At 31.2% G+C, this 23,357-nt stretch overlaps 1 protein-coding gene across 1 annotated transcript; it reads left to right on the top strand.

Moving 5' to 3' along the window:
- Nucleotides 1–17,966: 17,966 nt before the first annotated feature.
- LOC124922744 (beta-carotene isomerase D27, chloroplastic) lies at nucleotides 17,967–20,073 on the top strand. The gene is made up of 6 exons (XM_047463454.1): nucleotides 17,967–18,419; nucleotides 19,219–19,311; nucleotides 19,410–19,471; nucleotides 19,553–19,659; nucleotides 19,743–19,838; nucleotides 19,912–20,073. The coding sequence occupies exons 1-6, from the start codon at nucleotides 18,036–18,038 to the stop codon at nucleotides 19,956–19,958; spliced, it is 789 nt and encodes a 262-aa protein (XP_047319410.1). The 5' UTR covers nucleotides 17,967–18,035; the 3' UTR covers nucleotides 19,959–20,073.
- The last annotated feature ends 3,284 nt before the right edge of the window (nucleotides 20,074–23,357 follow it).

The following is a 23,357-nucleotide window of genomic DNA, read 5'->3' as shown; positions in this document are numbered from 1 at the left end:
TCTTAAAGTCATAATTTGTCATAAAAGAGTCAAAAAGTTTATATCACTGCATTGGCGATTTCTTTAAACCATAAAGGAATTTCTTGAAATAACAAATACAATCATCTTCTCTTAAGACTATAAATCCTTTAGGTTCATGCATATATATGTCTTCATCTAAAACTCTATATAGAAACACGGGCTTCACATTTAGCTGTTGAAGCTCCAAAATATGCATCACCACGATGCCAAGTAATACTCGAATGAAAATATATTTCACAACCAAAGAAAACACGTCAATAAAATCAATCACCGAAATTTGACTATAACCTTTCTCATCGAGTCTTTGAGAAGGTCTAATTTCATATATGGGCTTATTTGCACCAATATGATATTGTGGTGCAAACGGTAAAGTATCTAACCATTTTAGTTTAGTTGACGGTAGTGTTGTAGATTCAGATTCCGATCTACTCTCAAACTCTACCTGCTTGCTAAATTTTTGCTGAATTTTATTTTAAAATGGTTAGATTTTTACTCTATCTAATCATAAGAAGATATAAAAGGTGTAGCATATAACATAGATGTCTTATAAAAAATAACATTTTGACTAATTATAAGATTTTTGGTATCAGGACACCATAACTTATACATATATACACTGGACTTGTAGCTGATGAACATACACTTCATAGATCTAACCTCCTATTTTTCTTCATCAACATGAGCATTCGTCGAACAACCAAAAGTTCTCAAATAAGAGTAACTAGAAGGAATATTATACTTCTTGCGAGGTCTATTTAATAATTATAGTTGACGGAGAATGGTTGACGATGACACATGCTAAAACTGCAGTTTTAGCCCAAAAAGAATTTGATAAATCATTATTAAGGAGCATACAACGCACTTTCTCCATCAAAGTTTTATTCATTCTTTTTACCACAACATACTGTTGTGGATTCTTAGGCACTGTGTGATGCCTTACGATTCCTTCAATTCTACATAGAGAATTAAATTCTTTAGAACAGAACTCCAAACAATTATTTGTACCAAATGTTTTATTGGTTTTCTTGTCTATTTCTCAATCATAGTCTTCCACTCCTTGAACTTAGAGAACACATCACTCTTTTGTTTGATGAAGAAATCTTAATCTTTTTAAAGAAATCATTGATAATCGTTAGCATATAATAAACACCTTCCATAGAAGGCACCCTAGATGGTCCTCAAATATTAGAGTGGATATAATCAAATGTTCATTTAGTGTTGTAGATTACTTTAGAGAACCTAACTCTTTTCTAATTGTCAGTGATGCAATGCTCACAAAACTTAATTTACTAATACTCTGCCCATCAAGAAGTCCTCGCTTTCTCAACTCGGTCATGTCATTATCACTTATATTACCAAGTCGCATATGTCACAACTTTATGATATCATCATCAGATAACGGGAATGTAACGACAATAACATCGCCTACAATTGTGGAGTTTTAAAGGACATATAACATGTCAAGTTTGCTTTCAACTTTTATCATTACAATAACACATCTACTAACCTTCATAACTCCACCTTCAATAGTGTACTTATAACCTTTGAATCAAGGGTACTAAGAGAAATAAGATTTCTCTTCAAATCAGGAATATTTCTCACATAATCAAGTGTTTCATCAAACATATTGATTTTTATTATTCCTATACCCACAACATTGCATCATGAATTGTTTTCCATTAACACAATACCTTTAGAAACTATATCATATGTTGAAAATCATTCCCGATTGGGACACATATGATACGAACAATCATAATTGAGTATTCAATCATCTTGCGACCTTGCATCAGAAAGAAAAGCCATGAGGAGTTCATTGTCTTCGACGTCAACAATACTGGTTTCGCCGCAATTTTTTGTTTTCTTTTTAGTCAGAATATCATCTTTTTTCTTAACTTTATTTTGTAACTTCCAACACTCAAATTTTATGTGGCTCTTTTCTTGTAGTAATTGATAGTCTTCCAAAGTTTTCTTGAATTTGATCCATTTGTTTGATAACATTTTGAACCAATTTCTTGCATTCTCTCTTGAGAAATAAAGCTCTCTACCGGACCATACCGGCCCATCAAAATAATCAACATGATGTTTCATTTTCTCCATAGAGATAATGCATTATAAACATCATAAGTCGTGATAATATCACGAATAAATAACATAGTATCACGAAACATGATATATTACGGGGACAACGAACACATCAAAATTAAAACTAGATCTTTATCGTTATACTTGACTTCCAAGGCCTTCATATCAGAATTTTTTTTTTAAATGCTGATAAATGCTCTTGTAAAGCCGTATCTTCAGACATACGATGAAAATATAAATTATGCTTCAGACACAGCTTACTCATAAGACTTTTCGTCAAACATAGTTTTTTTTAGCTTCAGACATAGCCCATCAACACTCGTCTCTTTCAGAACATCCTATAGAATATTGTTAGATAAATGTAAATGTATATGAGATATAGCCTTGCGATGCTTCCTCTTTTTTTCTTCTACTATCCACGAACTAGGCATCTTATTAAACCCTAATATATTTTTGTCCAAATCTATCTGAGAGAGCAAACCTCGCATCTTTATTTTCCATAAAGAAAATATGTTATTATGATCCAATAATAGAATATCGTACTTTATATTTGATATCTCCTAAAATAGATATAGTCTCAGAATAAAAAAAAAGTCAAGGCTCTGATACCAATTGTTGAAAATAGGATATGAATCTGAGAATAATCAAGATAAAGAAGAAATGAATTATCAAACAATAAAGCACAATAAAGAACACAAGATTTACGTGGAAACCCAAGACGGGAAAAACCACGAGCAAAAGAGAAAAATTTATTATGGTTCAAGTAGAATATTACAACTTAGAGAGAGAAAATAATTATGAAAAATATTATTTGTGTGAATAATATAAATAAAACTCTAGCTAACTAAGACCATATATTTATAGGTCACATCTAGTGGACCTAATATCAAACATCTATGATTTTATTTTATTTTATTATATCACGAGTCTAGGCTCAAGCCCCGATCAAAACCCATCTGGATCACCATAGTTTAACCGTTAGACTAAAGGTTGTCAGATCCTCTTCTTTGCTTCATCTACACCCCGATCTCAACCATTCCAACCTTAAGAACTTGTTTAATTCTCGTTATTTATTTTCTCATTTGATTGTTTTTCTGCAAGTATTCAAACACGTAATTAACACAATATATATATATATATATATATTATTTTATCTATATTTATTTATTTTTATATTATCCATTCTATTTATTTATACCCTTTTAGTATTTATTTAAAACATTCCCGACAGATACGACATCGTTTCCTACATAATTATTTATTTTTAACCTCGTGCAATGAGCCCATAAAGAGATTTTTAAAATATAAATTTATTGGCTCAAGATTATTTTATAATTATAAATTGGGGGTAAAGAATGTCTAACAATTATATATCTATTAGGATTTTGTATTTATTGGGGCTTATTTAAAAGTGCAACCGAACACTTTAGAAAGTTGGAGTCATTATCTTTAAAGCCTCGTTTGATGAAGGGGTTTTTGGGATAAAATCCAGTTTTTATCCCAAAACCCAAACATCTTATCAACCATCAAATCAAATAATTTTATCATTTAAATACCAAAACTACCCTCTAATTTTATCTTCTCTCTCTAAACCATCATTCTCTCACTTACACCATATCTTCAAAAGTCAAAGGGCAAATTAGTCTTTAAATTTTAAAAACCATTTTTTTCCTACTTTTTATCAAACAATGGTTTTTTGGATAAAACCCAGACAAAATCCAAAAAACCACTTCCTCAAACAAGGCCTAAGAGCATCACTTTTGTTTCAATTATGTTTTTATTAGAATTTCGGGGACCAAGTATTATTTAAACTCGTGTCATAATCATAGACTGTCATTATATAATCTCGGTTTGATCTTCTCAATAAAGTTCTCTTCTAAGTGAACGTAACTAAATTTTACCTTGGTGAACTATATTAAATCAATGTCTTTCTTTATTGTTTACATCATCTTTCGCAATATGTTCTAACAAGATGGTGTGTGAATGATTTGCAGTAGAGTTCTAATAGACAAATTGGTTGTAGGTGTAATTTTTTTAAGCTCATTCAACCCTCTTAGCATGATAAGATTGCACATTTCAATTATAATAGTTACTTAACGATAAAGAAATGCATATTGCAGATGATAAAGGCTCGAAGCAGAAAACAAATTGTATTTTATGTTTTTGTTATGCTGTATATTTTAAATTAAATTAGACAAATATAATAATTTTGTGTTATAAATTAAAAAAAATTATCTAATTTAGTTGGTTAAATATTAGGTTAAATGCATGTGTGATCCTAGTTGGATTGTTTTATTTTATTTTTGATTTAGGGAAATGAAAGAGGTCAGGTGGGAAAGATCTACATTAGGGCTGAGGTGATCTTGAGTTAAGATAAAATTATTCCATAATTCTCTAATCTAATTCACTTAATTTATCCATGAAATATTTACTTAGTTTTTTACTTTATTTATTTTGGCTTAATTCAATTTTATTCATGTTCACCGTGACTCTTATTGTAGATCCGTGTTTAGGAGATGATCCTATTGTACAACCTAAATGAACTAGCATGATTGGATATTGCAACACGTTCACAAATTTAGCTACACATACAAAAATAAATAAATAAAAGTATGCAACAAGTTGCAAATAATTTATACAATTTTATTGCAACAATGGTTTTGTCTATTTTCAATTTTGAGGATGTTTTTTAGATTTGCAGAATTTTCACAATTCAATCTGAAAATAAAGTTAATAGATTTGCAAAATTCAATTAATTTTTATAATTATTTTAAAATTTCTTGGTTTTAGCTTTTTTTTTATTAGTAACCTATTTTGCAATACATTTAAACTGGAGTTGGCACAAAAGTTTGGATAACCAAATATTGTTATATATTTATTTCAAGTGTAGCTAACTTAGTTAGTTGCATACCAAACTAATAATTATTTATATTTAGTTTTAAAGGTACATATCTTTAATTTTTGTAAATATTTACAATTTATTTTACAACATTTAGTATGTTATGGAAAAGTTTGGAAAATTAATATAATTTTTGTATTTATTTGTTAGTATAAATTTTTATTTAAATATTTAGCAACTCATTTCTCTACCATTTAAAATTTTGACCATATCGCGATAGGAAATAATATCAATGTTTTCTTTTTTTTTGGAAAAACGACTTGGCGTCATTTAATTAAAAATTCTCAAAAATGGGAAAAAAATCACGAGTTTAAAAGATCATTCTAGACAGACCTAGAATGATTTTGAAATCGTAACATTTTGAGTAAAAGCTAAAAAGTTAAAAACGTAAATGAATTATCTGATTACAATGCTTTCAATTCTAGTGAGTTTAAAAAACGGTAAATTCCTAGTTCCTACAGATATTCCAATTCTGCTCTGTGCTAGTGAAATAATATCAATGTTATTCGGTCCAAATTTAAGTTAGCTCTCTCAAAATTAATTTTGAAATGACTTGTAACTTATTTATGACATGAAATTATATATGTCAAAGAATTGTTAAATGTGTTACAAATTCAATACTAACAAACTGACAAGAGTCTCCCAAAATTCAAATAAAGAAGAGAACCAAACCTTATAAAACAATATTGCATATGAACAATTGTGATGTTGTTTAACTATTGATAATAAAACTCCAATTGCAAAAAGTTAAGATGAATATATATTAACATATCTAATAGAATCTTTCTTATTATCAAACAAATTTAATATAAACTACCATAAACAAAGGACAATAGTACCCAACTTGGCATACACTACAATCACCTCAATGGGGAAATTTGATGAAATGGCCCTACTAATAACCTTAATTCCAAAAAAAGCCCGCACCTAATAATGTTTGTAAAATGGGCTTTTTTGCCTTGCGAAAAGTCTGTAATACCCCTCGAGCGGCTGATTTACCGCTCAATTACGAGAAATGTCATTCACGTATTTTCATCTAAAATGCGTGAGTTGATTAACGCATTTTAGATGAAAATGCGTGAATGACATTTCTCGTAATTGGTCTATTTCTCGCATTTGGTCTATTTCTCGCATTTTGTCTATTTCTCGCATTTGGTGTATTTCTCGCATTTGGTGTATTTCTCACATTTGGTCTATTTCTCGCATATTGTTTATTTCTCGCATTATGTAATATGCGTCTTTCATACTATATAAAGCGCATAATCTTGACCCTCATTTTAAATCTCCAATTTTTAGGGTTCCGACTCTCTCTCAAACCATTTCCCATCCGATCTCGCTGTTCCGCTAACTAAGGTAAGACATTCTCGTCTCAATGCATTCTTATGTATTCTAGGATTTTGAATATTATCCAAATGATATTATGTTGGATGCAGGATCTAGAGTTTTAAGAAAATCTTACAAGTTTATCTTTGTAAAGATGATGACAATCAACAACACATGGGTTTGTACTTCAATTATCTATGGAAGCAAAAGTTAAACTTTTGTTTTTGACAAATGTGGTTTAAAATATGGCCTTCTTTTTTGTTCTAGGTTCGTGTCAACCTTCCTAATGGTGATATGGTGGGACACACTGGTGATATTGATGCCACCGTTGTTGCTTGCAAAGCTACTGATCAAGCTGTTAAGGTCTAACTTCTATTCTTGAATCTTGATCATATCTGCTTTATTGACAAACAATTTTGTATATAGATTCTATTACTAAATTTCCTTTAGAGTATTTTGGTTAATGATGATTTAAACGACAAGATTAGTAATGAGTTGGTTGAAATTATTCTTAAGTAAATCAGATCAAGCAATGCCTAGGAATCCACCAATCATTTCTGGGATATATAGATTCAGATACTTTTGAATTCAACTGTTGTTGTTGATTGAATTCAGTTTTTGTATATTTGGATGTTGACAGATTATACTTGATGCAATTGAGCAAGTGAGAGGAATATATGTGGTTACTGTTGATCATGGAAACGCAGAAGACATGATAAAGAGGAACAAGAAGGGAGAGCCAGATCTTGATAAAAATAGAAATGTTCAAATTTTGACCTCTCACACTCTTGAACCCGTAAGAACAAATCTGTATTTTTATTATTACTATATTGAGGTGAAAAATCGAGAAATAATTTGTGGGTTTGGTTGCATTTGTACAGGTGCCTATTACAATTGGAGGGCCAGGTTTGGCAGCTGGTGTGAGGTACAGGAAGGAAATTCCAACTGGAGGACTTGCAAATGTGGTTGCCACAGTGATCAATCTCCATGGATTTGAGGCACCTAGTGACTATGAAGATACCCTAATTGAGGTGGTTGACAACTAAAACCACAAAGCCAAAACAGACCATCTTCGAGAAAGAAGGGTTTTGACTTCTGTGTTATTTTGCTCATTTTTGTCTACTGTTTAGCCTGGGAATGGAGACTTGTGAAGGGGAGAGAGAGACAACACAAGCAGAGCTCGTGAAAGAACTTAAGATTAAAAAAATGTGAAAACTTAGGGCAATTCAACTCGGATGGACAGTTTGATAATTAGTAACTAGATAAAACACAATATGTTTCTTTTTTTATTTCATTCATCCTAGGTAATACTTTTGTATAGTTTGATATTTGTTTAGTGTTCTTTATTCTTTATTCTTTATGTTACCTATTGGATAGATATTGTTAAAGACTTATTAATAAATTTTAATTAGATGAATTGGTTGAATTGACACTCTTTATTTATTGTGGGTAACAATTAGAAGTTGGATATTCCAAATTGAAAGTGTGGACCTTTTTATTAGATCATAATTATAGTAGTTCAATTTTATTTGAAGTAATTACCATGTTTCAGTAATATTTGAGATAAAAGAGTACCGTTAAATAAAAGTAAAATGGAGAGAGACATGTGAGGCATAAGGTAATGGTCAATCATCATTTTAAGGATTACGAACGTGAATTTCAGCAAAAAGTGAGCGGGGGACCGTATCTTTGTTTTTATATGGGCTAGTGGTGTTTTTATATGGGTATGTCCTCCTACACACCACGTGTTTGACAAAATCTCTGAACAACCAAAGAATCTCGTTGTTGTTTATATAATTAATAGACGAGTTCTTTAAGTAGAGTAGGTCTTGCTTTGAGTCTTGTTTTTGGATTTCTCTTTTTAGCACCAGTAGGTCTTACTTTGATTCTTGCTTTGAGTCTTGCTTTGAGTCTTATTTTTGAGTTCTTCTGCACTTTCTTATCCTTCACTAGCCCATCCTACAAAGAAATCATTGAATTAGACCATATGCGAGAAATAGACAATATGCGAGAAATAGACCAAATACGAGAAATACACCAAATGCGAGAAATACACCAAATGCAAGAAATGCACCAAATGCGAAAAATAGACCAAATGCGAGAAATAGACCAAATGCGAGAAATAGACCAAATACGAGAAATATCATTCACACATTTTCATCTAAAACGTGTTAATCAACTCACGCATTTTAGATGAAAATGCGTGAATGGCATTTCTTGTAGTTGAGCGATAAATCAGGCGCTCGAGGGGTATTACAGACTTTTCGTAGGGTAAAAAGGCCCATTTTGCAAACATTATCAGGCATGGGCCATTTTTTGAAATAAGACTATTAGTAGGGCCATTTCATCAAATTTCCCCCTCAATGAGCTAGACACATGTGTTAGTTCCATTGAAGAGAAGGACAATGCGCATTAATGAATTACATATACTATGGTCACAAAATAGGTAAATATTTAAAATTTATTGAATGTATTTCGCATAATAATTCAATCTTTTTGCAAGTCCCGAATAGAGATATGCTATTAAGGCGAGTAAGGCTAACGCAATATCTAACTAATGTAATATTCCATACACATTTAAAATTAAAAAAAAAAATATGAGAGCTATTGAATAGTTAGAAAAAAGTTTGAATTCACTTAAATTATAGTTGAAATAGAAACATAAAATGATTTATTTTTAACTCAACTTATAAACTATGGAACAATTAAAAAATTACAAAAATGAAACCATTCATTTTGAACCATGAAGGTATTAATCATGTCCAAATTTTAACCGATAACTTAAACCAAAATTCTAGTTCTTCATTTCCCTATTTTTTTATTTTGTACATATAAACAAAATCTCATCAATATTCTAATTTTTCCTCGTCTATAGTGAAAGTCACACGTAATGAATAAATATGTGTGGTAAGATACGAATGATTGAATCCTATAAAAATAAATTTGTTAATTATCTTTGCCACAAAAAGAAGGTGTGGATCTGAATCATCTTGACATTGTTTTTCTTTCTATTTTTTGTAATGGATTTGACTTTTTGCAATTATTTTGAGTATAGAATGAGTCAATCATCCACTTTCATATATTGTTAAACACTTAAAAATTTAACACATCCACGATTATCTTCTTTTTCATTTTTTTGCACAACATATAGATTTTCTCTTTTTTTCGTCTAACTATTAAGTCTTAATTTTAATAATTTTAAAAATAAGTGACTGTATTCACGGGTGAAAAATGTATCATTAGCGACGGTTTATGGCTGACGTTGATAATTAAATATTAGTGACGGTGAATGGAGAATTTCGTCACTGATAATTTTAAATAATAGCGACGACATTGTACTTACGTCGTCGCTTATGTATTAACTAAGGTCGACATTGATAATTAAAGTATTAGGGACGGCGAATGGAGAATTCCGTCAGTGATAATATTAAATAATAACGATGGCATTATGCTTACGTCGTCGATTATGTTTTGACTAATAGCGACAGCATTGTGCTTACGTCGTCGCTTATGTATTGACTAATAACGATAGCACTATGCCTAGGTCATCGTTTATATTTTACTTAATAGCGACGACATTCCCACTTTCATGATCGCTGATAGTCCTTATTCTCGGGTTTTGACACATTTATGATTCTATTATTGTTATTTATCAATGTCAGCATTCTCCTAACATCGTCGCTGATATTGTTAATTATCAATGTCAGTATTCCCTTAATGTCGTCGTTGATAATCCTTGGTCTCGGGTTTTTGACATATTTTTTATTCTTATTAAACCTGTTTCATATTTTGTTATACTATTATTAGCAAAAAAGATCATTCATAATTAAAAATCAATTCTAAATTATAAAAATATTAAACAATATTAATACAAAAATGTCAATCAATGTACTCCTAATTGGGAGAGGAGGGAGCATCCTAGACATAAGCGCATGTAGAGCCTTTTTTTGAGAGTGTTTTGTTGTGCATGCATCTGCTCCTGTAGTTGTGCACGCATCTCTTCTATCTCACATCCCTGTTATGCGTGCATTTCCTACATCACATGTCCCTATTGCGCCACCTCGTCTCGTAAGGTATTGTTCTCCTCGCTTAATGCTTGTGTGTCTTGATGTTGTGACACAAGTGTGATGTTGATGCTCTAGGAAGAACTTTCATGTTGATCTGCTCTGAAGTGCATTGGACATACTCCGGATCCCATCCTGGTCACCCTCTCGTGTCCTTGTGCTCCAAAAGTAGCCTCAGACTCTTTAAACGACGTTACATAAGGGTTTGCTTTAAGTCGCTCGTGCATCAAAGTCTACAATCATTTACAACATTGTTAGTAATTTTAAACTTAGCCATGCAAACTAAAACAATAGAAAGGATTAGAACATATGACGGCCTGTTGAACATGGAGAGAAGCCACGATAGTCAGATCCTCGACAGTCGCTCTCCTTGTATGAGTATGTATGAAGAATTATGCATAATTAGGGATGTGTCCAATATTCCTCTCCTATACAAATAACATACATATCATCTGTTAGATATTATAAAATTTTAATACACTTAATAAAACTTATCATTTATCGTTCCACTTACGAAATGGTCAGTTGCTGGTGTGGTGGGTGTATACGACTTTCACTTTGGTGATGGAATTGGTCGTACTTTTTCTTTGCAATTATAAGATATATATAGTTGTTATTTAATATTCGATTAAACATATAATGAATTAATAATGACTATTATACCTGAAATGAAGTCGTGAAGTAGTGATGGTTAAGGTGATAATTCCAATCATCGTGGTCAAATTCAGGAGGAGGGTTTAAACTGATTATATTCTTGTTGTCATCATGTGGTTGGATGTATTCCCTTTTATTCGTATATCTCTAATTATCTCAATTCTTCACGTGTGTCATCGTTTTAGCTCTGTAGGTGTCAATGTGATGGGGCGAAGACTCAAAAGGATCTTGAAAAATAACAACATATTTTATGATTATAAAATCTTCAAATTATAAGATGACACGTTAAAAAATATTGAACTAATAGAGATAGACCGACTTATATGGTCTAAGTAGGCATGTGACAGATTAGACCAATTTACTAAACGATGTGGCACAACCATGGGACCCCGGACAATGGTGTCATTATCGCAAGTGGGCTTTCCATCCACCTCTCTAAACTTTAACGCATCTTCTGCCCAGTTGGCAGTTTCCTCATAACAGTGTTTTTGATCTTCCCCGTTCTCTCCTCCTTGATGAAGACCCTACAAAATAATAGTTAAACGGCATTTGTTAAAAATTATATAATCATTTAAATATCACGTATAAGTTGTAATTAACTACATGTAGTCTTAGGAACGGGAGAATCCTCCACCAGGGTGATAGACACCTCGGGAATGATGAATATGGATAATATAATCCCTCAATGTCCGGAAGTGATCTCATAAACCTCATAGGATTATCGGATTGTACGTCATCTGTATGAGCTCGAAGATCTTCTAAATGTCTCGATAAAACTCGTTTTGTAGCCCGTTTAGATGCCATGATATCTACTAAAAAATCAAATTTTAAAATTTAAAGAGGTCATCCTATTTGACACAAATAAAACATGTCTACATGTTCGAATAATGGTAATTATCTATGTGATAATTTTCTATCCATGTCTAAATGTCATATATATAACGTAAAAAACCTATTATGCTTGACTTGCCATTACAAACGGATCATGAATCTGAGTTCTCAATATCCTGTTCACTTTAACACCTACAAACCTATATTTATCAACTTTTATACCACGGTCCTTGAATGTACATCAAACCATCTACACTTGAAAAGAATTACTCAGTTACAACCAAAATATTGAACTTCTATGATATATGTGAGTATTCTGTAATAATTTATCGTTTCGACCTCATTGTTGCCAATTACTATGACACCACTATTTTACGTGGTTAATCCTTCGTCATGCTTCTCGGTGTTGAACTTATACCCTTTTATTTTATAGAAGATATACTTCTTAGTATAAATTATCGGGCCATTCCCAAGAATCTTTAGACTCAAAGTTCGATTTAATTCATTAGTCAATTGCCCCACTTTCGTCTTGAAAAAATTTATGTAAATTTTATTGCGTTCAGGATTAAAAAGATTGAGTCACTCTATATCGATCAATTCTTGGGTAAATTCGCTGCATATAATGAAATTTAATTGTAATTAATTAATTACAAATTTCACACTTAGTCACTAATCAACTTATGGTTCGACTTCGAAACAATTTTTCAAAATATATATGTGAGCACACTCCCGATCACCCAGTTCGTATGTGTAAAGTGTTGAAGTTATTTGTATCGATGTCCCTATTGATTCGTGATCTTCTAAATATCGACATAAACTCATACTCTCGTGCAAAAGGTAACTCTCACTAATTGACAATTGGAAGAACATAGACAAGTGTACTAGAGCATCGTACACATCATCCAAAATTAAAACACGTGTGACAAGTGAAAATCAAATACTGTAATAGGATGTGATAGTCGTGACTCTTTAATCCGGAAATTTTCTTATCAATTACGTTTACACACCCTCCAATATTATAGTAGAAACACTTATGGCATTTTTACATCTTTACGAAACATACATAATCGTTTCTTCTATTATGAAGAAAGTGCATATGTGATTGTCAGACATTGAAGAACACCATCGACCTCAACGGGATGCAATGAATGTTTTATGTTCAATAATTCCAAATATTTACGAGCTCTAAGTGCATCCTTCGTTTTTTTCTTTAAAACCCATCATATTGCCCAACACGCTATCACACATATTTTTCTCAATATGAATTACATCCAAATTATGCCTCAATAATAGTGTTTTCAAGTATGGTAGTTTGAAAAATATGCTGAGTTTATTTCAATTATCACATTGAGATTTATGGGAAATCTTTCTCCTTTAGGGACGATATTTAGTCAAATAGATGCCTTTCAAATCTCTTGTCTGCATTAATATTTCGGTTCCAAACAATAACTCTATATTAACGTCAAAAGAATCTATTTCCCTGTGCCAACGATGAGTAGGTGGAAGAAACTGCCGATGACTAATGTGTTAGATTAAGTTAAATAAAGAAAAGGGTAAAATTAATTATAAGAGAAACAATTAATTAAGTTGAAATAAGAAAAATGTTTTTAATTGATTAAAATGAACTTAGGTGAATAAAAATAAGTTTAATCAATACGGTATAGTTTTAATGATGTATTCATAAGTAAATAAAACTAAGTTGTGCAAATATCTAATGTGCATGTACAGCTCAAGAAGTGAGAGTAGACGTCTCTCTTCAACAATGGGTTGAGGAAGCGCGAGCAAACGTCTATCTTCAGCAACAGTATAAGGAAGCGCGAGCAGATGTCTCTCTTCAGCAGCAGTTTGAAGAAGTGCGAGTAGACGTCTCACTTTAAGAGCAGTGTTGAGGAAATGCAAGCAGACGCCTTGCTTCAGCATTAGTCTGAAGAAGCGCGAGCAGGCGTCTCTCTTCAACAGCAGTGCTAAGGAAGCGCGAGCAGATTTCTCTCTTCAGTAGTAGTTTGAAGAAGCGCGAGCATACGCCTTGCTTCAACAGCAGTGCTGAGGAAGCGCGATCAGAAACCTTGCTTCAGCAGTAGTCTGAAGAAGCGCGAGCAGACGCCTTACTTTAGTAGTCATCTAAAAAAGCGCAAGTAGTAGCCTTACTTCAGCAGCCGTCTGAAGAAGCGCTTGTTTATCTGCATAGCTCATCAGCATAGAGAACAGAAACGTTCGTTAACATCAGTCTGCCAAGTCAGCTTAATACGCCAAAATTGTATGACTGTCACGTACTCAATTATTCCACTAGCCCGCGTTGTACCTTCCAATACACAACGTTCTTCCGAATATTTTGTAGTACAATCTGGTACGCTACGATCCAACGAATATATTCTTGTGTAGGATCCCGTACATCTGGCGTACATCCAGTAGAAAGATGATAGGTATCCAAGATTCAGATTCGACTACTGCTACGCTTAAATATAAAAGAGTAGTTGATTACAACAACGAATCTTTCTGCTCTCCGATCTCTTCTCGATTCCAAAATTCTTGCTTACTCTCTCTCTAAGTGCATTATATGAAAATCACTACGTAAAGCTAAGAGATAATTTATTGTACTACCTGAGTGTATTTTCAGTACTGTAAGTTGAACAGGACGTTGTATGTTCAACAAAGTGATAGCTAGAAGTTCAGAATAGACAGCTGTAAAGTCCTGAGTTCTGACCGGGTTTGTGTAGTCACTACACAAATCAAAGTCTTCTAGTGAAATCCTTCTGGAAATAGAAGAATGGGTGACGTAGGAGTTTTATCTCCGAAGATCCATAAAACTCTTGTGTTATTTCATTTCTGCATCTAACAGTTTTGCATCTGCCACTTCAAATCTAGCAAGTATTTCCGCACTTAAATTCATTCAAGAGTTTGCGGCGATTCATGAAGAATAGAAATAGATTTTCACCTTTAACAGGATTAAAATCAAATTGAAAGTGATAATTAACTCAACAATATTCAACCCTCCCTTCTATTGTTGAAGCCAATCCTAACATAATGTAACACTCCTTCTGGTAGTGTACCAACCTCAGCAAAGTTGTATTCATATTACAACAAGGACATCTTTGTCTAGAAACACCACAAAATTTACACTTCCAAATCTTTGTCTTCTTTACGGAAGAACATACAGTCATTCTTACAAACATCAATTTTGTCATACGTTAAACTAATGTCTGTAATAAATTTCTTACACTCATAGTATGAACTTGGCAACTCAGAATTAGCTAGTAATATTTCATCTTTGAGTAATTTTAATGAAAAATCAAATGATGTGTTGGTCCATTGACAAACATTTTTTATGTGAAGTAATTTAAGTAAGGTGGAGGCTATTGAAATTTGGGATCCTTCGTACAAGAGAAGTTTCGAATCATCCAACAACCGGTAAAATTCTTTAACATCATCAATAAGGCGTTTATTATTTGAGGCTTCATTGGTTGGATACAAATTGTTGATAAGGTGTTTCATAAATAAATCATCTTGATCAATTTCTTCGTTAATTTCATCATTAACGTCTTTCTCTCTTACACCACCCTAATTTTCAATTCTAAGGTCATCTAATTCATCATCATTATCTACATTAATATTTTCTCTTTTATTTGAAGATCTTGTTTCCTCATGAAAGTACCAAAAATTATAATTATGACGGATTCCAAATGCAGTTAGATGATCTCTGGCCATTGTTTTATTCTCATAAGTTTGATTTGCGCACTTTAGACACCGACAAACAATCAAATTTATGTTAGTAGACATAATAGAAAAAAGCTATGAACATTTCAACCCCTTGAATATAATTTGGATCATATCGGCGTAGAGTCATCCAACTTTTATCGGGACTTCCATTTTAACTAATTACAAAACCTAATCTATATTTTCAAAAATTTATATCAGCATACAAACAATTAACATCTACTTAGTTTAATTAATATCAATATATAAGTAACTAATTAACATACTAACCTATTAGAAAACCTATTAAATAACCTAATTTTTCAATAACCTATCAGCAAACCTATTCAATATACTAACAACAAACATTATTTGAAAATAGATCAAACAACCTATCAAACAATCTAATTTTTCAATATCCTATCAACCAAAATCAAACCAAATATCCTAACATACTAAACAATATCCTAACATACTAAATATTCTAAATACTAAACCAAATATCATTGAAAGACTGTAATTACCTAGAGCGGAGAAGAGAAGAGCGACGACTAATTGGATAAGAGAGGAGCGGCGACCAGAAAGGAACGACAACTAGAAAGGAGAGGCGACCAAAAAGGAGCAACGATCAGTGAGCGGGGAGTGGTGAAACGTTGAGATGGAGCGGTTTAGACAAGAAGCAGCGTGGCAGCTCGATCGGAGATGAAGCGAGAGAGAGCAATCGGGCGAGAAGAGAGCGAATTGGAGACGAAGCGAAAGAGAGAATTGCGTAGAAGAAAGAAGAAAAAAGAACAAGTGTATAATGTTTTATTTAATCAATGGTGATGACATTATCGTGTGTTGTGCCGATGCTAATATTCATTTAATGAATATTAACGTCAGGTTTAGGTTAAAGTCGTGGTTGATATTCTTTTCCAAAAACGATTCGAATTCAACAGAAACTCCTCTTTATTAGCGTCGACTTTAGGGTAAAACCGTCCATAATAATATAACTTTTTTTTATATATTAATGAAAATGAATTTGAGTTGATTTAGTTTTTTTAAATCATCAAATTGTAGCTTACTCAAATTAATATTTAGTTGACACTTGTAAATAGTGTTAAAATTTACAAATCACTTTATTTTTTCAACTAAGTTATAATTTTGAATTTTAAATCATAAATAAAAATTAAAACAATAATCAAAGAAAAAACAAATTAATATATAAAATAAGACCATAATAGAATATTATTCCAAATCATTAAACTCCACTTAGTTAAATCCATAATCTCTTATATTGCACGTCCCTACTATACAAATGCCTCACGCATCTGCTCCATATGATTTCTCACATAATATGATGTCATTTGATAAATTTCTTATAGCCACGAACAATAATATGATGACTTATGTATAGCCATTAGAAACACTCCTTTAGTTTTTGTATGTAGTGAAGAAGAAACGTCAAATGAAACGGTAGTGATCCAAGAAGTGAAGGAAGAACTTTATATATCGATAATTATCAAATAAATAAACCACATTGATGGACAACTTGAAGTCAATAAACCAAGACACTGAATTGACTCTAAGACTTGGATTCTCCTTGTCTTAATCTTCAACCAATGTGTTTCTAACCAATAGATAATTAGACACTTCTGAGAAATCTTCGATGAGTACTATTGTGATTGTCTAAATTTTAGTGACGGCGTTGACAAAGAAAACTGTGGTTGATAATAATTATCAACCACAATGTAAATTCGTGGTCGCTAATATTTTTTATTAACCACGGTTCTTTAATTATTGTCGCTTATAATAATTATCAGCAACTGTATAACTTTGTCGTCGTCAAATTTTGTCGCTAACCCTAATTCTACTTGTGAAAATGGGCTCATATGAATTTTTTATTTTTTTTTAGTATACCGAAATATGGATGTTTCTTTAATTTATAAATGAAAATATAGATATACATTTGTTAGAAAAAAAAATGCTAATATTGACCTGAGTAAACTAAATTTCATTGTTTATACATAAATTTATTATATGGATAAACAAATAAAAGTTTTTAAATTGGGCCACTGAAATTAGTGGTGTTTACAAGACCACCTATTCTACAAGTTTCCATGGCTGGCATTTCTCTCTTTTTTTTGTGTGTGTTTAAACTTAAAAGTGTAAAAACAAATTGTCATATAATAAATTATTTATTTTTTATAACTTATACTCAATTTTATTTTTTGTAGTATATATTAAATATAATTATGAATGATTTTGAATTCAATTTTTTTTTTACTTTTAATTTGACAATTTTTAAATATAATTATCAATCATCTTATAAAAAAATAACAACATACAAAAACAAATCATTAATTTAATCAACAGAATGAATTCCAACCACCCACTTCTTCTTCTTCTACAGTCTTCTCCCCCAAAATATCAACTAACAAAGGTGTTTTAAATTCTAAAAGAAGAAAACCCGGCAATCCCTATTCATGGCGGTTCTTCTAAACTTGCAACCAGTCCAATACCGTTCTCCGATCAGAAGATGTGGAAGGAATAGAGTGATCTCTATCGAAAAAATCCGATGTGGGATTGCGGAGCCGTCGGGAAATCCGGCGCCGATGGGGCAGAAAACGAAATACAAAGATGGGTTATTTGAGAAGGTATTCATGTCTTTATTTGCCCAGAAAATGGGGAAGTTTGCGGCGGCGGAGAGTAAAGGAGGGGGAGAGAAAAAGAAGGGATTTTTGGATTATGATTATGAGAGCTTTGTGAATGTATCGAAGAGAGTTATGCAGGGAAGATCTCGCCGGCAGCAACAAGAAGTTGTACGGGAAGTTCTTTTGTCTATGCTTCCACCTGGTGCTCCGGCTCAGGTTCTCTTTTCTAACTTTTTTTTCTTTTCTTTTTTTTTTATCAAATTTTTGTTAACAAAATGTTTTATAGGATTAGTTATAAAATTAAATGGTATTAATGAATATTGATATATATATTAAATAAAAAGTATTTTAATATTTTAGTAAATGAATTAAATAGTAAAGAGACGATGATAAATTGAATATAAATTGAATGAATTGATATTTGATTTTTCTTAAGTTATTTTTAAAATACTTTTAAATCTAATTTAATAATTTATTATTATTTTAATTGATGAGTTACATGAATCAGTGATCTAATAAAGATTTATTTTTTAAAATTTAAAATTAAAAAAAATCAAATTATCTCAGCTCCCTATCTATTCATCAAATCCCTTGCATTTTAATTAAAATATTTTTACCTATTTCTTATTAAATTTAAATTTTAAATTCAAAAAAATAATAAATAAATCAGTAAAAAAATTAAATAACCTACTTTCTTTAATCAAACAACAAAAATTTCAAAAACATTTTTTTTTAAATAATTATGTATGTCTCTAGGTCTGAAACTTAATTTAATTACACATATATCTATAAATATTTACATATTTTCATACAAAATTTATGCTGTTCTGTAAAGTAATTTCAAATGTATTAATTATACATTAGTTATTGAACCATTCAACAAAAAATATTCAGGATAGGGCAAGATGAATGATTATTTTGATCAGAATTTTATTTCAAATAATTGTTTAATTATAAAAAAGGAAAGTAATATATTTTTTATGGTAATGAATAATGATGTTATATTATAATGTAGTTCAGGAAATTGTTTCCACCAACAAAATGGGCAGCTGAGTTCAATGCAGCCCTCACAGTGCCTTTCTTCCATTGGTTAGTTGGCCCTTCTGAGGTAAATAAATAATTTCAATAAAACCTATTAAAAAAACATTTTTTTATAATTAAAAGTTACAAAGACAAAACATCATAAAATTTGACCTTATCTAACAGGTGATTGAAGTTGAAATAAATGGAGTAAAACAAATGAGTGGAGTTCGCATTAAAAAATGCAGGTACATATCGATTCAAATACAGAAACAATAATATGTTTAAATATCACAATTGCGATTATCAATCCATTTAAATGTTCATAGGTACTTAGAGAATAGCGGATGTGTAGGAATGTGCGTAAACATGTGCAAAATTCCCACCCAAGATTTCTTCACAAATGAATTTGGTCTCCCATTGACAATGAACCCAAGTACTAGTATCTATTACATATTTGTTCTCATTAGCTTCATTTCCCTGACATCTTATAAGGGTTTCAATTACTTTTTTACGTAGATTTTGAAGATATGAGTTGCGATATGATTTATGGTCAATGTCCATCTTCATTTGTAGACGACCCAGTCTCCAAACAACCTTGTTTTGCTGAAATTTGTAAGTTATTAAATGTTAATAAGGCTGTCTATTAAGGATATTTAATTCAAATACTAAATGTGTGTTTTTACAGGTTCTATGTCCAATCCAAGTGCCCCGGTTTGTCCTAAATTATTATGAGTATATTGTTAGTGAATAAAATTTGTTAATATTAAACATGGGTTTCTAATACCTACTATACTTTTTATTGCCTTTATATAATAATGGTGGTGGTGGATTTAATTTGAATATTGAATTGATTGTCTCCACATAATCAATATCAAGTTGATGATGTAATCCTTTAGTATTAAAATAAATAAAACTATTCAGGACAAAAATTTTTGTTTTTTTGTTAATTGTTAGTATATATCAGATTTTTTTTGTGTTAGATTTATGTTTTTCTAAAAAAAAATAAAAATCATTACAATAAATATCATTTAAGTAAATAATAAAAGTATAAATTACAAACATATTTAAACAACATATTTAAAAAAATGAATTAAATAAAATAAAGTAGATTTAACATGATAAAAGTTTAAAAAAATTGTTTAAGGCTGGACGAAAACTAAATTTAGTAAGAAAGATAACTAAAATTATTTATTGGTGATTTATTTTAGTTCTAATTAAATAAAATTATATTTTAAATGAAATATTTAATAATATGTTATTAAATAAGCTCAACTCATTCTAATCTCATAGAATATAAAAGGAGATTGTATTAATAATATATTGAATTATATAGATTAGATTTATTATATAAATATTATATTGAAATTATAAGAAAAATAATATAATATAATATAATATAATATAATATAATATAATATAATATAATATAGTAATGATATTATTACAATTTATATAATATCTTATATATATATTATCTTATATTCTAATATCATTCTTCAAACTCAAGATGGAAAATGCTTGAACAACTTGAGGTTGATGACGAGATGTTGAAATGTTAATAGTGTATTCTTCAAGTTTCATAAACTCTTGAGCTCTATCCAGTTATAAGATAGAAGTGTGTTGACTGATAAACCAGTGAAAATGTAGAATCTCATAGACATTGAATTTTAGGGTGAAACAATAACCGAATGAACTCTGAAGTTGCTCGCGGGTCTCGAAATCCATTCAACGATGGGATAACAGTGTGTTGCATTAAAAAATCAGCGAATAAGGTAGAATCACATGGGAATAGAATGTTGGGTGAAAAAACACTTGTAAAACCCATTATAACGAAAAAATGACAGACTAAATAACAAGTAAAGAAGCACATATTATTGGATTAACACCAATAAAAATATGGCATTAACTACTGGGATAAAGCAACAACTGAAAAAACAAACTCAGAGAATATGATTATCGAAGTAAATAAAAACATCGACATAATTATTTGAAAGAAAAAAATATATTATTAAAAAATATAATAATAATAATGATCATAACCCTCCATCAATGGCTAAGGTAACCATTGATGGAGGCAGCGAAAGACTAAATTTATAGCTCAAGAACAAAAGTTTGGCTCTGATACCATATTAAAATATAGAAGGAAATTGTATTGAATGATATATTGAATCACATGAACTTATAAGCAATATAATATAATGTGATATTATCACAATTTATATAATATTGTGATGATACATCTTATATATATTTATATATTATTTTATATTCTAAAACTCAGATGTGGTGCATTTAAAAAATATAAATATTAAGTCTTTCCAACCTAAATGAGCCGACTTTTCACAAAGCATTACTATTCATGAGTGTAGCTTCAAGCGGCTCTTTGCAACTTGCAAAAAGAAGCGCAACTAAGGGTTTGTCAAGATCACTCGCTTCAGATGTGTATGGAGGGTTCCTACTTTGAGTCGACGGCCTTCGCCCTTGGTTTACTTTTGTACATTTATGTTCATAGAAGGTAGAGTATGCACAGGAATAGGCACGCGGATACAATCATGTTCAGTTTGCGGACAATTATGCCAAAATGAGGCAAGGAGGACTAGGCGATAGAAAAAGAAGGACATCAAACAAACTCCTATCCCGCCAGAGCGGAGTTGCATTGAGATACTTTTGATTACGCGAACTCACAAACCAATCAAAAATACATCCTTTCCACAACACATTTATTTAAGTTCTTACAAAAGTAATCCTGAGAGTAGACCCATCACGTCAATATACTATTTTAATAGCTCCTCCTTCTAGAGGTATATTTACCTCTTGGGAGTTCTTGCTATGGAAGAATGGTCTCATTTATGTTGAGTTATGAAGCCTACACTTATAATAAATTTACAATTGTCAATTAGAGTTTATTGGGTTTGTATTTGGTTTTGGGCTTGGGCCTGACAAAGAGTTATTTAGGTTTTATTACATGAATGTTTACACTATAAATATGTGATTATTAAGGGTTTAAAAAGTTAGACATAATTCTAGAGAGATAAAGTGTGAGTCATAAACTATGTATTCCTTCTTCTTCTTCATAGTAAAATTTAGTGGCGGCTGAAGTGGACGTAGGTCATTTTGAGTGAACCACTATAAATTTGTGTCTTCTTGGGTTCTTCTTTCTTGAGTTTTTTACAGATCGTTTCAAGCAGGTCGGATTTGGGAGATACAAATCATAACAACTGGTATCAGAGCAGCTATGTTAGATCTGAACATTGAAAACGATGGCAAGTGAGAACAGTATTGCAAAGAAGAAGACCACAATGGGTCTGATGAAAGCTCTTTCTGATATGTATGAGAAACTATCTGCTAACAACAAGGTACACTTAATGTAAAGACTCTTTTACTTAAGAATGATTGATGGTACTTCTGTCACTACTCATTTGAATAAATTCAATACAATTGTGAATCAATTTCTATCTGTTGAGATTGATTTTGGGGATGAAGTTAGTGTCATGATTTTACTAGCATCTCTACCAAATAGTTAGGAACCTATGAGGGCAACAATTACTAATTTAGTCAGAAATGTTAAACTTAAATTTTTTGAAATTAGAGACTGTATTCTTGCTGAAGTGGTCCGTAAAATTGATCATGGTGAAACGTTCAAAGGTTCTGCTATGAATTTGAAAAATAGGGGTAGAGGTAATGAGAGAAATTTCAACCGAGGTAATAGCAGATCTATGTCGAGGAGCAAGAGGAGTCAGTCCAAGTCTGGGCGGACATTTGAGTGCTGGAATTGTGGTAAACAAGGTCGTTTGAAGATGAACTGCAAAACACCAAAGAGAAACAGTGATGATAAATATGACGCAACAACCATTGTTACAAAAACTATCACTGATGCGTTACTTCTGTCTGTTGATAGACCGATAGATTCATGAGTTTTTGACTCGGGAGCGTCTTTCCACACCACTGCCCACAAAGAATTAATGGAGAATTATGTGATTGGAAACTGTGGGAAAATTTATCTCACAGATGGTGAGCCACTAGATATTGTTGGCATTAGTGACATCAAATTAAAGATGGCAAATGGTTTTGTTTGGAATATTAATAAGGTGAGACACATTCCAAGTTTAATGCGCAATCTAATTTCTGTTA

This window comes from Impatiens glandulifera, chromosome 1 (assembly GCF_907164915.1).
Source record: "Impatiens glandulifera chromosome 1, dImpGla2.1, whole genome shotgun sequence".
Lineage (NCBI taxonomy): Eukaryota > Viridiplantae > Streptophyta > Magnoliopsida > Ericales > Balsaminaceae > Impatiens > Impatiens glandulifera.
Note: the sequence above shows the minus strand (reverse complement) of the source record. Positions and strands in the feature narration are given on the sequence as shown.

Coding starts and splice junctions, on each gene's coding strand:
- LOC124922744 (XM_047463454.1), top strand. CDS start 18,036: ATGGCGGTTCTTCTAAACTTGCAACCAGTCCAATACCGTTCTCCGATC. Junction 19,312..19,409: donor GGTTAGTTGGCCCTTCTGAG/GTAAATAAATAA, acceptor CTTATCTAACAG/GTGATTGAAGTTGAAATAAA. Junction 19,839..19,911: donor ACCTTGTTTTGCTGAAATTT/GTAAGTTATTAA, acceptor GTGTTTTTACAG/GTTCTATGTCCAATCCAAGT.